This window comes from Pristis pectinata, chromosome 3 (assembly GCF_009764475.1).
Source record: "Pristis pectinata isolate sPriPec2 chromosome 3, sPriPec2.1.pri, whole genome shotgun sequence".
Taxonomy (NCBI): Eukaryota; Metazoa; Chordata; class Chondrichthyes; order Rhinopristiformes; family Pristidae; genus Pristis; species Pristis pectinata.
This window is the reverse complement of record NC_067407.1, coordinates 85,412,581-85,433,050: the sequence shown is the minus strand read 5'-3', so window position 1 is coordinate 85,433,050 and position 20,470 is coordinate 85,412,581. Positions and strand designations below refer to the sequence as shown.

The 20,470-nt window shown below is 40.9% G+C and overlaps 1 protein-coding gene across 4 annotated transcripts; it reads right to left on the bottom strand.

Annotated features, from left to right (window-relative positions):
- Window positions 1–8,720: 8,720 nt before the first annotated feature.
- LOC127568080 (bone morphogenetic protein 2-like) lies at window positions 8,721–19,714 on the bottom strand. 4 transcript variants are annotated; one of them, XM_052011363.1, is made up of 3 exons: window positions 19,217–19,714; window positions 15,651–16,024; window positions 8,721–12,898 (listed from the first exon to the last, which is right to left on the bottom strand). In XM_052011363.1, exons 2-3 carry the CDS (start codon window positions 16,015–16,017, stop codon window positions 12,054–12,056), a joined length of 1,212 nt encoding a protein of 403 aa, XP_051867323.1. In that variant the 5' UTR covers window positions 16,018–16,024; window positions 19,217–19,714; the 3' UTR covers window positions 8,721–12,053. The 4 variants fall into 4 exon arrangements, with proteins under 4 accessions (XP_051867323.1, XP_051867325.1, XP_051867326.1 ...); XM_052011365.1 differs by lacking the exon at window positions 19,217–19,714 and adding an exon at window positions 16,960–17,623; XM_052011366.1 differs by lacking the exon at window positions 19,217–19,714 and adding an exon at window positions 16,555–16,948.
- Between the last annotated feature and the right edge of the window lie 756 nt (window positions 19,715–20,470).

The following is a 20,470-nucleotide window of genomic DNA, read 5'->3' as shown; positions in this document are numbered from 1 at the left end:
GCCTCAATAATGAAATACACTAAGCCATTGTTGTAGCCAGTCCTTTAATATAACAAATGAGACATTTTAGCCAGGAACTTTTTTTTATGCAAGTTCTAATGTGTCCTTCTCCACCCACTTCTGTTACTTTGACACTTTCACCCTGCAAGCTGTCCTGTACACATTACAGGACTAACATTTGCTTATTGACTTGCTGCATCCCCACTTTTCCCAGAAATTATATTCAAAAGTATACATGCATATGAAGATGATGGTTTTTTTCTTTCTCATGGAGGAAAATGTATTCTTCAGTATTATTTTGTAAAAACATGCATCTATATTCGGGCTCGTGAATTTGTTATGGTAAATAATCCTCTGTTTCTTTTTCAGGTAGGTAAAGAATTTGAATAGCTCCCTGTAGTATATTGTTCTGGACGAGAGTAATGAATCCAAGATTGAGTTAAAACAGTACTTACTTTTGTCATTGCAGGAACAACATTTTTAATTAATCCTTTCTTTTAAGATTACAGGTCTATATCCAGACAAGAGCAAGATTTTGGGTTTTGTATTTGAAGAAGACAACTGATGGTTGAAGGAGCTGCATCAATTTGAGGGACTGCTCTTTATTAATAATATTACCAAGGAATTTTTAACATAGTCCTTTCCTCAGTTCCTCTCTTTGTTAATTCTTACAGCACCACATTTTTCCTTCACATAACCTGATATTGCTAATATCTAGTCAGAAAGGCATCTGTATGAGGCTATCAATATATTTCTAGGCCCAACAAAATACTGGGCTAACAATTTCATACTTACCAGCAAGAAAAACTGCAAATTATTTGTTTATCCATAAGTTGTATGACAGTCCTATTTAATGCAAACTCCCCTCTTGCTATGAATGTATTTATGTTCTTACCCTTAGTTACACACTTCATAAGCTCAGTGAAACATAGCCCAAGGTTTCACATCCTCAAAATTGCAACAAAAAAAAGTTGGAAAAAATAACTCATGATGATTTCAACATAAAAATATTCTCTTTCTAATAATTCCTCATGGCAATTTGACACATATTGATGTAAATATCAGGGATGTGATATACATTAGAGGAAAAAGGTGAGAATATTTAAATACAAAATTCTTCTTCAGAAGTTCATAACCTTGGGGAATATACAGTAGCTAGAATGCTTGATGATAAGACTTTTGGTTAGGAAAGTCAGATTTCAATTCCAGTCTCGACTGCCTTTCCCGGAGGGGGAAGGGGAGGAAGAGTTTAACAGTATGAACTGGGCTGTTTGAGAGTGGAAGGATAATTGGCCAGGGAGGAGCCCCTTCCTGCAACCCCATGAGTGGCAGGCTGACTAAAGAACATCACTGATGCTATCTCTGGAAATGTCTGCAGGCCAAACTGTTTCGCCCTCTCAACAAAGAATTGTAGTGTGGAAAGAATGGAAAAGGTTAATAAAGGGGAGAAAAATAAGAGCATTTAAAAACCTCGGTAAAAATGATTGCAGACTGTGCTCTGCTGTATTTGAGGGAAGGAGGTGAAGTAGTTGAGTAGATACCTATAAATTCAGTTAACATTTCAATCAATTATTCAGATTGTTTAGGATGTATGTTTAGCATACTTCAACCCTTGCAATAGCAGAAGGTGTTGACTCAAAATGACAAGACATTGCTGAGAGTCTAATCCTCCATTATGAATGGAATGATGATTGCTCATCTCATGGTCATTGGCCAACTGTATTAGGGAATTCCAAATTCTCTATCGGTTACCTGTCAGTTGCAAGCATCAGCAGCACAAGAGCACCAAGTTAAACCAAGCTGGATTAAAAACTTGCAAAGCGTGCTCAGTAGCTAAGAAAACAAACAGCTGCAAAGCAAACGAGCCTAGGGGAAGCTTGAATAGCTGTTAATAGGACCATTGCCCTGCTCATTGATAAAGTTCTAAATATTATAACATGCACAGTGGCAGATGGTCTGAGCAGATGTTTAGGGGGCCAGATGTAGTGCTGATCAAGCATGTAGCTGAAGTTCCTCAACTAAGTAGACACCTGTAAGAGTGAAATATGCTAAGAAATATGTAAAATGTCAATTGCATCAACTGAACAGATATAATAATAATTGCTTATACTTAGACTAATGATGTTAAATGGTATTAAATCACTTATATTTCACTCTTGAGATATAGGCATTCTTGGCACGACCAACATTTATTGCACAACTCTATTTGCCTTTGGTGGCCCAATGCAGAATATTCTGAAGGTACTTGCATGGTGTGTATAGATAGCGAGTTCCACAACTTTAAACCATTCATCATGAAGGAACACAAGTATAGTCATGATACATAGCTTGGAAGGGAACTTGGATGTGGTGAAGTCACAGGTTTGAATGGTATTGTCAAAGAAGCCTCACTAAGTTACAGTAGATGTCACACACTACAGTCATGGTATGATAAGGGGCAAGTGAATGGCTGTTTAAGGTAGTCTCACCAAGTGTCATTGTTATAATGAACAATAACTTGAAATACAGTTAAAAACACCTGTGGTGACCGATGCTTTATCTGGGCAGATTCTTGTGCTGGTGATACCTTAATCGAGCAAGCACTTGTTTAATGGAAAGCAAGTTCTTTAATCTTAGAACATCCTTAGTTGTTGTACTCTTAGTGGCTGACATTTGAATACTTCAGATATTGGACAGATATAGTTGCTGTCCGATATCAGTGCTTCTAAGAAAACTCTTGAGATAATGCTAAACTTGACAATACACAATTCAAATAAATCTGCTGTCTGCAAAAAGAAAATAAAGCCAGTATATCTATAATTACCCAGTAATTTAATATTAACCACTTTTTTGAAGGTTGAGGCACAACATCATATCAGACACAGAATTTCTGTAAACTATTCTTTCTGCATATATGGGGAAATCTTTCCAATGTTTTTAATAATATTATGCAATTATTATCTTGGTTTTCAAAAACCCACACTACTGAAAATATGCAAGTGGTTACAAAAAATGGCCATATTTAACTAAAAGTGGCAGAAATGAAATTCAAAATGTTTTCCAGCCTTAAAGCACTAAACAAAATCTATTTGGACAGCTTTATTTTCTTTTACAGCAGGATTGTGTTGGATCCATTTCACTCATCAGGTTCCAATGTAGTAATGACGTGTGTACATACAGTATGTAGGGCTAGTTATTTCCATAATGTCACAAACGTTCTGATGTTTGTCTCCAACATCTGTGCTTTGAGGGAGAAAGCAATTCTGAGACAAATCTATGTAAGTGTGTGTGTGTGTGTGTGTGTGTGTGTGTGTGTGTTTATGTGTGTGCAGGCATGTGTTTTACGTGTGCGTGTGTGTGTTTATGTGTGTGAGTTAATGCATGTGTGTTTACGTGTGTGTGTTTATGTGAGTGTGTATGCTTGCGTGTGTCTGTGTGTGTGCATGTGTGCATGTATGGATATGTGTGTGTCTCTGTGCACATGAATGCATCTGTGATTGCATCATTTTCAAACATTTTCTTTACAACTCCAATAGGTGCTAATTTGACTGTCATATTTGGCCTGTATCAAGGTGTGTGCGTCATTATAATGTTACGGAGATAAAAGTGTTTTCTTTTATTCCTTGCACAAAGCCAAGTAGTACAGGCATTGGCCCCAGCCTCTGCATTCGAGTGGAACAAGAAATTCCAGCACAGTGAGAGTACAGTGTGCATTTTGTAAGTGCACACAGTTGGAACAGAAATACTCTGATTATACACAGTAGATAGGAAAGTTATGTGTGAGTAATGCCTAGTGCAGGAGATCTTTGGAATGGATGAGTGTATAATTTCCACACTGGGATTAATGTAAGGTTTTTACAGTTTAGCAATGAAAACAAACCATTACGCTCGCAACAGCCTTATTTTATCAGGAAGTGAAATTACCCTTTGAAATTTAGCATTTGTTCCGCAGTAAGCTTTCCTTTAAAATATTTGTCAGACTTTCACTGAACTTTACATTGGACTGGACACATAACGACTTGCTGCTCCTGAGTAGAATGAAGGCAGCGATTCAGTGAGAGAGTAATTCTGCAGCAATTTACTACTGCTGGTGTGGTCAAGTTGTTTCAGCTTAAATTTAGACCATATGAGCTTCGAAAAAAAAATTCATAGAAATGAACAAAATCAGAAGCTTCAAATAAACCATATTGTAGATTTCTACATGAACTGAGCTTATTTTTTTGTTTTGGCCTAGTATTACTGAGTAGGAATAAACGATACAAAGCTATAGTGGAGATTTATCATAACTCGGGTGTATATTATTTGTAGGAACACAGCTAAAGAGGAGGTAGATTTATTTTTGAATGATCAAGGAATTGAGGGTGATGGAGAACTGGCACAAGAGGAATTGGGTGCTGGGGCAAATCAGCCATGGTCTTATTGAAGGGCAGAGGCCAGGCAACCAATTCCTGCATCTATTTTCTTTCTTGTGGGTAAACTGAGTTCCATTTGAAATCAATTCCATTTCCTCCATCCTTTTCCCAAAGAGGCAGAGCTTGGAGAAGCAGGTGGGTAGAGAGAGTCAGGCGAGTATGGTCCCACAGATGTTGGCAGCTTTATTTTAGGATGGCAAGGCCAAAAGCACATTGAACTCCATATCCTAAAATAGTAGGAATTACATTATTGAAATTAATGAATTAATTTTGTAAGTCTTTGTGTGAGAACACAACATGAAAACTGTAAACATCTCTGGCCCCCAGGAGTCATGGAGGCAATCCGTTTAGCCGAATTCTGCAACTGTCTACAGAATCCCAAGAGGCCTTATATTTCAAGCTTGGAATAATTATTCTTGTGTTTAATATTATGTTGCTGGGTAATTATACAAATGCTGGTCTTTATTTCCTTCTCTCAGATTGCAGATTCCTTTGAATTCAGTAATGACATGCTTAAGATTATCTCAAGAGTTTTGTACTGGCAACACCATGACAAGGTTCTGGTTTATGAAGAACAAATTGGAGAATTAGACTTTTCAGCACATGAGAGGTGATCCTAAAGCGGCAGGCAATAGTCTTAAGCTGTTAGACAAAGTTAAGTCAGAATCTCACTCCAAATTATGTTCAAATCAGAGGAAAAACATTTGGATATCACAAAACCACTTCTTCACACATTCATCCTAAAAACAGGATGCAGCAGGAAAATGAACAAGAGATTTTTTTAAGGAACAACTGGATTGCTAGGATCTCACTAAACTAAACACTGGCATAGAATAGACATGTTGGGCCAAATGACCTTCCTCATCTTGTAATTATCCTAGAACTGTGCAATCTCACTTCACAAGCATGGACAGTGGCAGTATATTCCACAGTGGAATCAGTGAAATAATCCAATCCAAAGATTAGGAGTGATAAGAGGAAACCAGGGGATTTTATTTCTCTTTAGTTGATGGACACTGAGAACATTTATAACATTCCAATAATCACTCCAGCTGATATCAGAAAAGTCAGCAAAACCCAGGGATCAAACATGGAATTTTGTAATCTGAATGCATCAGTACAGCGTCTAACCTTTTTGCTGTTAAACCCACTTTTTTCACATTTTAAAACTCAACATGACAAAACCTGCCATCTATAGGTCAAGCGGGGTCCCAGCTAACACTGAAAGAGTTTATACATAGTCTGCTGTGTATAAACTAAAAATAAATTTAGCAAAGTAAACAAGAAGTTCCTGGTTGGGGCTCCAATGGCCAGGTTATCTCGCAAAGTGAAAAAGCAAAATATCAAGTGAATTAAAACTGCAGCTAAACAACATGTTTGCAGCAACATAAGAACATGAGATGTTGCCAATGTATGCAACAGGCTGACTCCACAACAGGATAGATAAATTCAGGGAACATGATATATTATTATAGAAGAACAAGCATGAACTTTATTTAAAAAAATAACAAATCTCAGAAAGCATGTAAAAGGGAACTTGACAGTCATATTTGGAATTTGTGTCATCTTCAGCGAAGAAGATATTGAACCCTCTACTGAGAACCTTTAGGAGATGGGAAGGTATAAATTTTGTGTAAAAACAAAAGGATTTTACTTTGAGATGTAAAAATCTGATAAAAAGCACTGCTTGATCCTTAAATATCATATGTCATATTTACAACAGATCTGGGAACTAATGAGTTGGTTAAAGTTGGGTGTTTGCATTGGATTAGGGTAGGGAATGGTGGTGGGGTTAGATTTTAATGAGAGAACGGGATATTCTGTTCAAGGCTTGCTAGGGACTGTGTCTACTCAGGCAAAGACAACTTTTGATAGTTCTCATCTCTAGCCATACTTTCTGTATATCACAAAGGCTTACACCATATCCTTCATGTTCAAGGCATCCCCCATTATCCCTGAGAGAGTACGCACTGTGGACTGAACCCCTCCTACTACATCACCTACCCTTCACTGCTGCTCCAGTTGATCAATGCTCCCACTCCCCAACTCCTTTCAACTGAGCTATTGCATCTGCATTCAGATGACGAGTACTACAGTCATTCCAGGATTATCTCTGTCTTCATCATTTTCTTATATTCCGCTTGTAGTAAAAACCCTGTTCAAACCCACCTCTCTGACTCTCTGAAAAGTCTATCTGTGCTGGAGGATGGAAGGCTTTGTGATGGTGTATCCTCAAAGTGAGTGACTTTCTCTAAGGTGGAATCATTGCCATCCTCCTACTGCACATCTTTCAAGTCCCATGGAGGACTGGAGATGTGAATTAAAACTTTTAAGGTGCGAAGTTTATAGCGCTGATTGTACACACAATCACTTTTCACTTGTGATGTCCAGTCTAGAGAAATGAATATCACATGCAAGGTAGCTGGATGGGATGAAATGATTTCATGAGAGAGATGTTAGACTCCCACCTCCCTTTAAGTAATGCCCATGTGTTTTGGTTCTGCAGAATATTCAACACCATCTCCTCTGCAGATGTCAGTGGTGGATTAGTGGATTACTATTGCCTGTTATCCATCTCTCACTGGAGTTCTGTCATTTTTTTCTCCTCAAATCATGCCAAGAAGAAACAAATCCTTGTGAGGATTGTCATATGTTGTGCAAATGGGTGAATGGAAATATGGTGATCAGCAGAAAGGCAAGACAAATATCTAAAGATGAGCTTGAACATCTGTGGTTACTGTACCAAAGAAGTTACAGGAATGTGCATGTGTGTACCTGCAAGGTGCGTAGGTGGGAGGAGTGATGCAATACAGTAGAATTGAAGCAGAATGAGGAAATTGGAGCAATTTGCACTTCTGGACATGGGTGGATGCAACAAACTGTTTGTCCTTCCTAATCGAGAGCTATTAAACTATTTGTAGCACTGAATCCAAGAGTGGAGAAAGTGCAGGTATCTTCCTCCTGTGATTTCTTTGCATCGCCTTACTTCCCCCAGCATAACATCCAGCCTTGGCATGTACGCTGTCCATTCACCACTTCCCATCAGCAGCATAGGCAGCTACAGATGACGTCACCCCACCCACTTCTAAGGTTCCTTTAAATCCATGCACTGCAATTTATTCCTGTGTGTTTTCATCACATCTGCTTTTCCTAATTGGTTGGGAAACCTATTTTGTGAGATCATGCAATTCCAGGATAATTACAGGATGAGGAGATAATTACAAGATTGGTCTAACAGGTCTATTCTATGCCTTGTTTAGTTCAGTGAAATCCTAACAATCCAGTTGTTCCTTAAAAGATTCCTGAGCTTTGTCCTGCACCACGTTATCTGCATGATTATCTCACACTTTGACCATCCTTTGTGTGAGGAAGTTGTTCCTGATATCCTAAAGTACCCTCTCCATTTTGAACATGAATCCTCTATTTGATTTGAAGTAAGATTCTCTAAATGCCTAACAATCTTCTCTGCCTCTTTAGGATAAACTCTCTGGTGCTAAAAAAGCCTAATCCGCTCCAGATCATTCCTTGTAACCCAGACCCTTCACATTGGGAATAAGCCTTATAGATTTGCTCTGTACTGTCTCCAGTACTTGAATGTCTCCTCAGTTCCTGATGACTGTAATTTAGTACAATGTTCTGGGTATAGTCAGATAAAGTTTGATCACTATTTTCATCAGATTAACATTAAAAATTGGGTCTCCCCCAGAACAGTATGCAAAAGATTCATTTCACTGTGTGTTTCGATGTACATGTGACTAATAAAAGATCTCTTATATTATCTTATTAACAAACCACTGCCCCCAGCATAACGGAAGGTTGAAATTCTCCTGAAAAGACATGTTATTGAATTGAGCAAGTAACCATCAATAGACAGTGACAGACATGCACCTTAACTAAAATTTTAAGTATTACTTCAAACCCAAATGCACCTTTTCTCCCTGTGAGAAAGTAGTACAGTAATGACTGGGGACATTGAATCTAATGGTTATCTTTGCCTGAACCTTGGAAATCAGCTCAAATAATTACAGGTCAATGTCATGTGAATGCAATATGGGGATAGGCTAGCTGGTTGGTCATGAGTTGCTGATGGGATATCTAAGGGGTCCCATTTATACAATGGTTTTTGTTGCTGTTGCTGGGTGGTACTAAAGAACATGTAGCTGGTAAGAAACCATTCTGATGATTATATCACGTCCATTAGTCTCGAGTAAAAAAATAAATAAAATTATCAGCTCTTTGCATCAAAGAGAATAGATGACAATTCAATAGTTTTTTTTAATACTTGAAATACTTTTCTTCAATTATATCCTTATGTTCTGAGAACTGTGACAATTAGATACAATGCAACAAAAACATTATCTGGTCACTGTTACGGAATCCTTACTGTCCCATCTACTGAAATAACCAAATAGCACAGTCCTGGCAATAGACTTGGGACATCTCCTCATCTTCCATGGCTCAACTCTGTATTCCGCTATAAGCAACATTCACTTCTTCTGCTGTTAATGGGGACCACTACACACTTCTGACTTAATTATTTGATATCAGGGTGCAAGTACTTCACAGTTATCAAGAATACAATTCATCTTGCCAATTTTTCTTCCTACAGCTGCTACCTGCACCTAAATTTGGGTCTGGAACTTCATTTAAACCCAAAATAGCATCCTTTATAAGCTCTTCAATTCTAGGATCACTGAAAGGTGGCATTGATCAGCAAGTGTAGAGTTTTCCCCTTTCTAACCCAGAACTAATGAGGCCACTTCAGCATTCATGCTGCCACCTCAATTGAGATTAGCAAACTTCACACAGGCCAATATCAAACCTGGGATCATTTTGATCTCTTGGGACTCAGTTGCACGTTCATCAACTGGGCTACTGGCAGAAATATGCATCATAATCTTATAAACAAGCTTTCCAATTAAACTATTGTTCCCTGCAATCTATATTAGAAACAATTCAGGATGATAGTGAAATCTTCTAGATCTAAGTAAAATTCTCTCTGTTGATTCCCATTTAACAGCGGAAGTTTGCTTCTAAAATCTATCCATCACACTTATGAGTCTTGGACTATTGAACAGAAATTAACCGAAATTGAAAATAGCTTTATCATAAAACGCAAGAGAATGCACAGGAGTTGGGATGGGGGATCGCAAGGAAGAAATTTGGCCTCCCAACAATCATCCAAACAAAATATCCAAAGCTTGAGATCCTGAATTGATTTGCATATGTTTATCCCATTCAGGATGGGTGTGAGCACCCCTTCAAAAGCCACCAAGTGTAAAGTTTTGTACAAAACCCTGTAAAAGCATTGAAAATTGCTGGTTGAGCAGCATTGACTATTTCATCGTGAGCCTTCTTCAGAGCTGCAGATGAATCAGATGAAATATTCAGCAGGTAGCAGACAAAGCTACAAAATTAGTTCCCCAGTTAACACATAAGTAAAAGACATACTTGTTGGCAAGCGAAGCAGTCAAAATTATAAATTATCTTAAGGCCTTGTACGAAGACACCTGAAATGGCACTGAGTTGCATTTAATTGTTTAATCTGTGTTTAGAGATGTTTAAGGTTGAAGGTAAATTGTGGAAGCACTAAAGTTCATGGTAAACAAGGCAGCTGATAAATGCGTCCACTCAAAGAGGTTATTTTGTGTAGATAAGCAATCACTTTTGTGACAGGGTCAAAAGGTGATGTTAACCTTCTTGGTGACTCATTCAGATTGTATTCTCTGAAAAAAATAATGCTTCATAATATCAGAACTATTTTTGTGTGTTTCTGCTGTTAGATGTAAGGAATTGCTATCTTAAAGAATATCTGATGAGCTTGATAAGGGTCAGGTGTTCAATGAGAATGAAAGGGGTGGGCTGTGGTGGTTGGGGAGAACAAAAGTATGGGAAGCAACAGTGCATCTGCTTTCCATGCTGTTTTTCCTTTCTGGTAAATATTAATGAATTCCTGGTAAATTTACTTCCGGTGTACCTTTGGCTCGAAGTACTTTGAAAAAGTTTTCATTTTAAGGCTTTCCATAGGTTGCAAATGTGGTCATACCTCCTGATTATGAAATTCTAGTGGTGTAAAACATAAAATATTTATAAATTATATCTAACTGCCCTCAATTAGTATCAGACATAAATATTATAACCATTTTACACTATTTTCCAGTATAAATAATGAGCCAATTTGTGGTCAAGAAATGTGTTTCATATTTTAAATACAGAAGGTGCATTTGCTTAATTTGAGATGTTTAATTGTTGCAGTGTGGTCATTAGTTTATTGTGCTTTGTATATTTTCAATAAAATGGAGCAAAACAAATATTAGGTACCTTAATAAGTCCCATAGAGGGAGCAAACTAAAGCGTTTTCATGAAAGAGGGGAATGAGAGTTGAATCTGACTGTGGGTCTGAAATTTCCTTCAATGGAAATGAATTTCAAAAAAGGGGTTCTACATGCAAGCAACTAGTGCAGACAACAAAGGATAAATTAGTATTCTACGGTCTTTAAAAGTTTTCAGAATGTCTCAAAGCATTGCCTGCTCATTAAATTACTGTTGGATTATTGGAATTGTTGTTGCAGAGGCAAATATATTTTACACTGAGACAAATGACGAAATAATCTAGAAGAAATGTTGGGTGGGACACCAACAGAATGCTCCTGCTTTTCATAAGTGGTGTTATAGGACATTTTACATTCACTCGAGTAAGGTGGTGGACCTCAGTCTAAGGACTAAATCAGAAAGGCAGAACCTCCAACTTTGCAGGACTCTCTAAATATAGTCAAGCAATGTGCACAAGACCTGAACAGGTACTTGAACTCATGACTTACTGCTTCAGTGACCTGTGTATTACCACTGAACCGGGTTGGCATTTGCTTTTGAAGACTTCTGTTGGTAGATTTTCTTCCTTTTAAAGGTGGGCTTTAAGATTTTTTCCAAGCATTCACGCTTGATCTCACTAGAAGTTGAATAACGGGTCCATTTTGCCTCTGGCCTCTATCTAATTTAACCACCTGTAAACTACAAGGAGCAGCCCCAGTGTTATTTTACACTGTTTGCTATTTAGACATTGCTACAATTACTTTTGTATGCATTCCAATCCCTAAACCCTTCATCTTATTATCGGTAAGCTTTTCAAGATTGCTATGCCAAAAATTTTAATGTGCCACATGTCAGAAAACACTTTGAAAAGATGGGACTCACGTTGGTACACGTTCTGGAACATTTTAGAGTCTTAGTTTGCCTGCCCCCAGCTGAGAAAAAAGGTTTCACTGCAAGTTTTCTTTCAACCATATATACTTCAGACAGATGTGGATTGACGATTTATGTACAAACCCTATATTTATCTTTGATTACATATAAATACAAATTAGCTATTTTCTAAAAGTGGTTACAATAGCAATAAATACAAAATAAGAATTTGACCATTATACTTCATATGTTGGGGGTTAAACCCATATAAACATGTACATCTGAAATACAATTAAACATCATTTAAAAGGAACAATTCTCTGATTAAAATATTTATTTTCCCAATTTCTTTTTAAGTAGACATAAATATATTTTCAAAATAGATGTTCCTATTTTGTTAATTTTTTTTATATAAATAGTGTCTTCATTGGGAAAGAGTAAAGTGTCAAGTTTTTTTGTTCTCTGATAATTTTTCCTGCTTTAACGACATCCACAACCCTCCACAACCATATCCTGGTAATTCTTTAATACAACTTTGTCGTGTTCATCAAGATAAAGCATTGAGATGGGACTAAGGTCTGTTGGGACGCAACACGCCCTGGGAATGTTTGCATTGACAGAGTTCACCAATGTCTGCACAATAGCATGGTTTGTTGAGTTTAAGTGGTCTGCCAGTGGAAACGGGCACTCCCCTTGGCAGTAAAAAGCATGGTATCCTGGAGGTGCCACTATCCAGTCATTCCACCCCACATCACTGAAATCCACGTATAAAGGATGTCGCTTGCAGCTGGACCTGAGTCTCTTCTTCTGCTTGTGTTTGGCCTGGCGCCGCACTCTTTTCTCAAGAGTGTGTCCCTTGCCATCATGACTAAACGTCACCAATAAAGGCCTCATCTGGGGCCAGCTTTCCTCATCCTGGTGCAAAGACCGACTGACCCTGACGTGTCCCTTTGAATGTTTGCACTCCTGGTCCAAGTGGATGACTTCCACCATAAACCCATGGTTGGGCTGGCCCTGTACGGTCCATCTCATTACGGAAGGGCTGACGTCAAAGCTCTCCCATTGGCTCGCATTGTGGCGCACCAGCTTTGTGTCCAGCAACCGCGTGATTGGATCGCGGCTAGACGACGCCGTTGACTTGAGAATCTCATAAACGTTGATGCGATGGTAACCACCGCTGGCATTCAGGCAGGCCTCTCGCACCTGTTCACGGTAGATCCGCAGTTCTGCTGAGGTGATGAGTTCCTCCTTCGGTATAGAGTTCAAATTAAAGAAAAAGCGACGGGTTGTTTCTCCTCTGGCTCCAGGCAACTCCTCCATTAGTTCTGTTATAGGAAAGACATCAGAACCACTATCAGACACAACATTAGAAGGCTCATTGGGAACTTTACTTGACATGATGATGAAATACATAATTTGAGATACATAATGTTGAGATACATAATGTTGAGATATATTATGCTGAGATACACTAGGTCCGATGCTGATGCAGAATCATACATCTTATTTGAGTCAAATGTTACGTAATGCATTAACTACAATGATAGTCAATAGGAATAAATCCGTTACAGCAATGTGTTTGTACTTTGGATAAAAAGACATGCTGATTATTTTATTATTGATCTAACTTTCAATAATAAAATATCAATTATTTGCTACATCTCAACCTCTCAAAATGAAAAACGCACACAAGCAACAGACTCAATTCAAATGCAGTTTGTTTTTCTTCCCTTGCTAATCAAGTTGTAGGTTCTGAAATGATATTTGTGTATCAGCTGTTTAAGGACGGGTTGTAAATGAGAGATGTTTAAGTAGATCTGTTTACTTTTAGTTTAAAACCTCAACTATTAGGAAGAGGAAACATATCCAGGAGCTCATGCTACTTGTGCCTAGTATTTGACTGAAGTCCTTATTTTGCTTAAATATCACAACCACAGGAATGTTTACAAATTGTTAGGATATGTCTGTGCAGGGGATCCAAACGGAATCACCAAAAACTTCATTTGAAAACCAGCAAAAATTAGCAAAATTCATTTGCTCAGCTTGGCGAGTTAAGTCAGGAATTCACACTTCAATGTTTCACTCACACAGTCTCAAGGAACAAATAATAGCAAAAGGGGAATTCATTCCAATTTGGTCATATGCAATGAGCCTAAAGGGTCCCTTGATTTCAAGTGTAGTATAGCACTGGTCCAAACCACACTCTCCCTGAACACCACAAACGCACCAATTGGTAAACACTCTGGTCCATACCAGAGATTGTGCCATATTATGTAATTACTTTTCAAAGGGTTTGCTCCAGGCCATTTGAAAATAGTTCCACTAACATTGGAAATGTGCCACATTGTTTTATTCATTGCTAACATGTATGCATTTGTTGAAATGTGGAATATGGCGTTAACATCGCTGAGAAATGCTATAAATACTTGGACTTGTTCTAAGAATATATGCTCCATACTTAATAATATGGTCATTTTTCACACTTGTTTTTAGCTGGGAGCGGTCTCCCTGAAAATAAATGAACTCCATTTGGCTTCTTGTAATTAAAAGTTCAGTGGTTTCTAAACAAAAAAAAATCAAAAGCTGGAATGTGCCTACAGTCTGGACTGGGTTTAGCCAGGACAGTTTTTTTTAAATTCAAGTCGGTGTATGCAAAAAGAACAGCTTTAGTGCACTAACAACTTCGCGGCCGTTAGGACCTCGAAGACACCTTAAGTTCCAACACTCGAGATTGGCAAGAGATGCAAACTTTTTTACTGAATACAGTGGATTTATTAAGACTTGCTTAGGTTTTGTTGAGGGTGTTTGTGGGGGGGGGGGGGGGGGGGGCGGGGTATGCTGATTCCTGTAAATAAAACTGCTGCGCTTCTGAACCAAGTATACTTACATTTAATATATCTGGAATGATCTTTTGAAAGATCTGCAATGCTTGGACCAAACTAATGAGAATTAACTTTCAAAAAGGCTAATCTAAGTAATGCAAAGCAACACATTTTATCGGCTTGGTGTGGGAATCCCTGCACCAATGTCCACCAAATATTATGAAGGACTTCGTCCCTCCACCACTCTATCCCCAGGTAGGCAACAGCCCGGGCTATCTTCAAAAAAAGTACAAATGCTCGGCAAATAATCACTGTTTAGTCTCTACAGATAACTAGTATCAATTATTGAAAGATAAGTGTGAACGACAAAAGATTCGTTCACCGGTTTGTCAGCAATCGCCATGAAGGATTATTAAAGTATCAAGTCCCATGTATCTGCGTGTGTGTGTGTGAGAGAGAGAGACAGAGATCTATGCGACATCCCGTGAAAAACAAAGACTTCTGGAGGCACGCAAATGCCGTGTAACTTCTCCGCAAACAAGAGGCAAACCCCAGATAAGATAAGCTTCAGGTGTTCTGGAGAGAATAAATACATTTGCCCATTGTTGGATGCCATATCTTGCTCTGCAAAAATGTGCCCACGACATAAAACCTGCAAACCATTAACCAGGTCGGTCCACAAAACTCATTCCACGATAATACAGCCAGAACGTTGACTGTCACAACAAAGTAATCTGCATTTTCTCCTCTCGCGGTTCCAGGGCAGGTGCACTGCCGGTCGGCTGGCAACGTATGAAGTGGATTTATTTAGACGGTGTGGGGGCTGGGGGAGGTTGGTACGAGGAAAGAGAGCGTGTATTCTACTTGCTTGGAGCTGACTGTGCTGTGAACCCAACGGCCCGACCAACAGGAAATGCAACTTGTAAAAAAAAGTCTGGGTGAGAGCTGAAATCAAGTAATTTTACCCTTCAATTCAGTTACACGCCAAAGTGCTGATAGCACAGTTCTTGTGCAGTATGTGCGTGTGAGAGACAGTGTGTCACTCCTATACATCAAAGTTGGCTGTCTGTACTTTACAAACATAGAAATATTAATATGCATGTTGGATATTATTATGTGGCCACACACAAGCATGCACGCACAGTGTACCGGTCTGCTTGGTAGGTCAGACTTTATGTTGCCCCTACACTAAGGGTGTACACTGAGCTGGGTACGAACTCGGGTCACCTGGCAGACTGCTACCACTCAGACCTACCTTCGTGGTGGAAGCTCCTGACTGTGTTGGCGCGGCTGGCTGGTTTCTCGGGGAAATGGGACAGGACCGATGTGCCTTCGTGGTGCTGAGCTTCCTCGCCGGCGTGCAGCTTGTACAGATCCACCATGTACTGCGGGATCACCGGATTCTTGCCGGGGTGAGGGCGGCGCCGGAGACCGAACATGTTGAGCAGGCGCAACTCGAACTCCTGGAGCATGCCTTCGGTTTGGAGCGGACTCGTCCCTTTCGAGTTGGCTTGGTGCTCGGCGAACTTCTTGCGGCCGATCTCGGGGATGAGCCCGGCCGAGCCTCCAAAGAGAACTTGACAGAGGAAGAGCACCATCAGAGATCGTCTCCCGGCCGTCATCGTGTCTCTGCGGGGAGCAACATGGGGGAGGGAAGATGTTATTTCAGGGTTATATGTGGGAACACGCAGACACGCACAGAGTGAGCAGATAGTGGGGGACAGGCGGGCAAATAAATGCAATGGCAGGTAGACCGACATGGGGGCGGGGAGAGACACGCTAAATAAGAAATCCCTTCTGAGTAAGGGACAGCCAGACAGGAAGTGGGGAGAGGGAGAAAAGGAGGGTTATTAAGAGTGAAATCGAGGAACAATCCCCAATTTGGGATTTTGAATTAGTCACTCCACTGTATCTCGGTACATGTGACAATAATAAACCAATTACCAATTGGACTGCTAGAGTGAGAAGGTGGGCGGCGGGACGAGGGCAGGGGAAGGAAGCGGGGGCATCTTCCTTTAATTCTGAATTAGTCCAGCGAGTTAAGTAAGACGGAGGAGAAGCCAAAAAAAAAGAAAAGCTGAACGGGAGCGGGCTAACCACACGTGTGTATGTATGTGTGTTTGAGAGAGAGAGAGAGGAGAGAGAGGCGAGTTGTTTACGTTTGCTGAACTTATTGTGTCTGGGATGGGACAGATCACAGGGCTGCGCAGTAGACGCACAGGTGCTGTCTCCGCCGCTGCTGGTGCCTCGGCGCACTGCCGCACAATGCCAGGAACCGGTTACCTTTCACTAAGCAGCCGACCAGCTCACAGGAAGCCGCACCGTCGAAAAGTCCATTTAATCGCGTGAAGTCTTTGAGAGTTTTCTTTTCTTTTAAAAAAAGTTACCAGACTCCCCCCTCTCTCTCTCTCCTGTCCGCAGGAAACAGCTTGCCGCACTCTGCCAGCCCAGTCTCGGCTAGCTCCTATTTCTCTCTTCCCACCCTCTTTTCCGGAAAAAAAGACTCGTAAGACGCCGAAACATCTGGTTTGGGAGGGGGTAATATGTTTCAGAAGATCGTTCACCCTTTTTTTTCCCTTTTCGGTCGTTCTCCCGTCCACCGGAGGTTGATTTCCCCACAGTTCACCAAGTGCCCGGGACGTGACTCCGCTCTCACACGCACTCGCTTTCTCTGGCACACACCAGCCTCTAAAGCCGGGGCCGGCGTGCCGGTGAGTCCCGCGTTCGGACGGGGACTACCTGTGCTGATCGCATTACCCCTCTGTCAATTCCGCACTTTTCAGCCTCTCTCCGACCTCAGGCACCAACCGATCTCACACAGGATCTCCAGTGCAGACTGAAAACGACCAACACATATAGAGGAAGAGGGGAACAGAATCCAGAGCGTATGATCCAAGTGCAAATCTGGCTGATAACGCCAAAACGATTAAGAAAGCTCCACCGTTTCCTGACAGGATCGCCCTTATAGATATGCTATTTATTATGTATAAAATCCAGGGTGTGTGGGTGATTACAGCAAGCCTTTTTTGTTTGCTGGTGAGGTTTCTTGACGTGTGGCAGGATTCCCTCTCCCGCTCCACAGTAATTGAATGGGAGTTTATATTTTATATATATATGTACGTCCTTTGTTGCTCTCTGATGTCATGACCCCCGGGCCAAAGCAGCGTTCTGCCAATCAAACCGGGTAATGATTACTGACACAGACTCAACATTCAGATCATAGCAATAGATTGTCTTTGGCAGGGCTCAAAAAAAACCTTGGGAAGTCTGTGAATAAAATGCTTGCAGCAGGAACAAATTGCTCTTCACATTTATTTTGGGGCGAGGTGGTGGGGGTGGAATTGGGGGGGGGAGACGAAAAGTGCTTCGGAAAAAACTTCCACTAATGTATCTAAAACGCACACACATACACGCACACAGCTCTTAAATATCGCTTTTGCCTTTTAACTCTTTCAGAGCCCGAACTCGTTATGTGTTTTCTGCTCGATAGACTTTGATGTATTCGGCGTGGTCTATAATTATTTCTGGGGCGGTAGGTTTGAAGGGCAGACCCGTGAACACCTCGTTTTATATATTACAAATGACTTGCTTTTGTGCAGAGCTGAACTTTCAGAAGTCAAGTTTTGAATAGAAAGAGGGTCCAACTCCCCCCCCCCCCCCCATGAACCACACACTTGGCTCAAATGTTGCCTTTTAAATGGTAGGGCGACTTCCTCCAAACATTTCTTAAAGAGACTCATAAATCAACAGTTTCTCTTCAGCAGTAGTTCCTCTCTTTATTCACTCGTTTTAATCGGGAGGTATTGACCCCGGCGCTGAAAGTGTACACGACACGCTTGTTACTGGGACAGTGAGCTGCTAAACTTCACACACAAGGATAAGAAGATTCACCTAAAGAAGCGTAGAGGAGGACCACGCCAAACAACAAATAAAGGACCGCTTCCTCCGTTTTAAAGTTGGACTAATGGTGACAGAAAAAAATATTACAAGTGTGAACATTGCTAATCATCTGGTTCACTTTCTGCAAAAAAAAGGTAAAGTCGATCATAAAGACCTGAGATCGAAGCGAAGATGTCAGGCGGACATACAGCCCGAGAAAGCACTTGTGTGTCCTGGATAGATAATGAAATCAATTAGGAACGAAACAAGGTCAGGTCTGACATGCTGCCGAGGAAGGAGAGCCAGAGGTGCGGGCGGAGAGCGCCAACTCCAGGATGTGCTGCGAACAGCCGTTTAATGCTGGACTTCGCATCTCCGTAACAACGACTCCTTTGTACGGCTCTCACTCAGAGGAGTCAAATCATTGGAGACTCGCCGAACCCAAATCGGATTATTCCCCCACCCCTCCGCATTGTAGTTTAGCGCCTTCGCAAATGATCATTTTCACCCCTCCAATAAAAAAACTTCTAAAAAGCGTTCTGTTCAGGTGCGAATGTGGAATGGGGGGGGGGGGGGGGGGTGGTTGCCGAGGATAGGGGTGGGAAGTCTACTGGGAAGGTAGACAGAGGGAGGGAGGGAACAGAAAAGCAGAGAGAACAAGTGTATGAAAGGGAGAAATATAACAACAATTCTGGGACGCGTCTTCTCTTGGATATCAGGGAGTTGTTATAAGAACAGTAAATGTGACTGAATTTAGAAGAATAGAAAGAACCAGTTAAAAGTCCTGGAAAGTAAATCAAAATTTAAAATAATGTCATTCGTTTTAGTTGGCCTGCTAGGATTAACCAATAAAATTGGTCAATGCGTTTTAACTTCACGTGTGCAGCAGATAAATCTCAAAGTTTATTTATCGCTTTAAGTAAATCTCAGCCATCTCCTTACCTGATTGGGAATATTGCATTAGATCAGACGGCTGCTCGGTTGAGAAGCCGGAATCCGGCTGCTCCGGTCAGCGAGATTTGATGAAAAAGTGCGAATCGGGAAAGGCGAACCATTTCACTGAGTGAGCGAATCTCGGAGACACGAGAGGTTATCCTTGGGTGCGCGAAAAGCGAGAGCAGGCTCGGGGCGCCCGATTTAAACCATCTGCACCTAGTCAACTCTTCCAAGCGGATGACTTCACACTCGCTCATGCAAGGCTCTCTTGACTTAACTCCTTTAGCCTTCCTATATTGTGGCTGGCACCGAGAATGTTTACAGCCCAGAAGTGACTCACTCGCTTGAGACGATCTTCATATAACGTCATTACATCACAAGGGGATATTTGTGTTAAAAAAGGGTCTGTGTTTTTGCGAGTGTAAACAGGGAGGGAGGGGGGTGGGGGGATTGATGCTGTGCCTGTGACACAGGGAGGTTCCTGCACACTGTCATAGGTTTTCTCCGTCAGAGACGGAGCGAGGGCTGCTGTGAGTGGAACTGGTGCAGAAACTGTACTTCTTATAAGTCCTGGGAAAATCTGTGTCTTACGCGCCAACAGTCAGATCCTGAAACAGCACCGAGCTAAAAAAAAAATTATCTGGGGAAACTCTGGGGTTTAAAGGGGGAATACCTAAACTGAAAGAGCTGCTCAGAAATAGAGAAATCGTTGAAGTTCAGTTTTTTTTAAAAAGTCAAATCCAGTAGTCACGCCGGCTATCAGAGTTGGAAACAGACTGATGCTGCGGATTATTGGTCCATTCTGTTTGAACACTTGCTGTGTTTCCTGTTACACCTTGCCTCAGAGCACCTGGGCAGAAAATACACGGGAGATAAAAAGAGAGTAAATGAATATACTTCATTCATACCTTTTGTGGAAAACGATAGACCCAACCGCATACGCGATCAGATCTCATAAAACTCTAGTAAGGCGGAGGGACTGTGGCTATTCCCACTCAAACTCGGCGCTCTTCGCCATCTAAGTGCAGCTCTATCGCCGCCATGCTTCAATATAGCGTGCAGGTTGTCGCCAAAACTGTAAAGTGAACGCGAGGAGCCGATGGCTGTAAAACCCCCAGAAAGTGGCCCGTCTTAAGCTTAAAGTCAACCTCTGCTCACCCTGGGGTCTGGTCACATAGTCCTCGTGATTGCAAATCACAGAAACTCAACAAAGAGTGTAAGGTGTAACACAACACTGCGCCACATTGCACCAAAGACAGA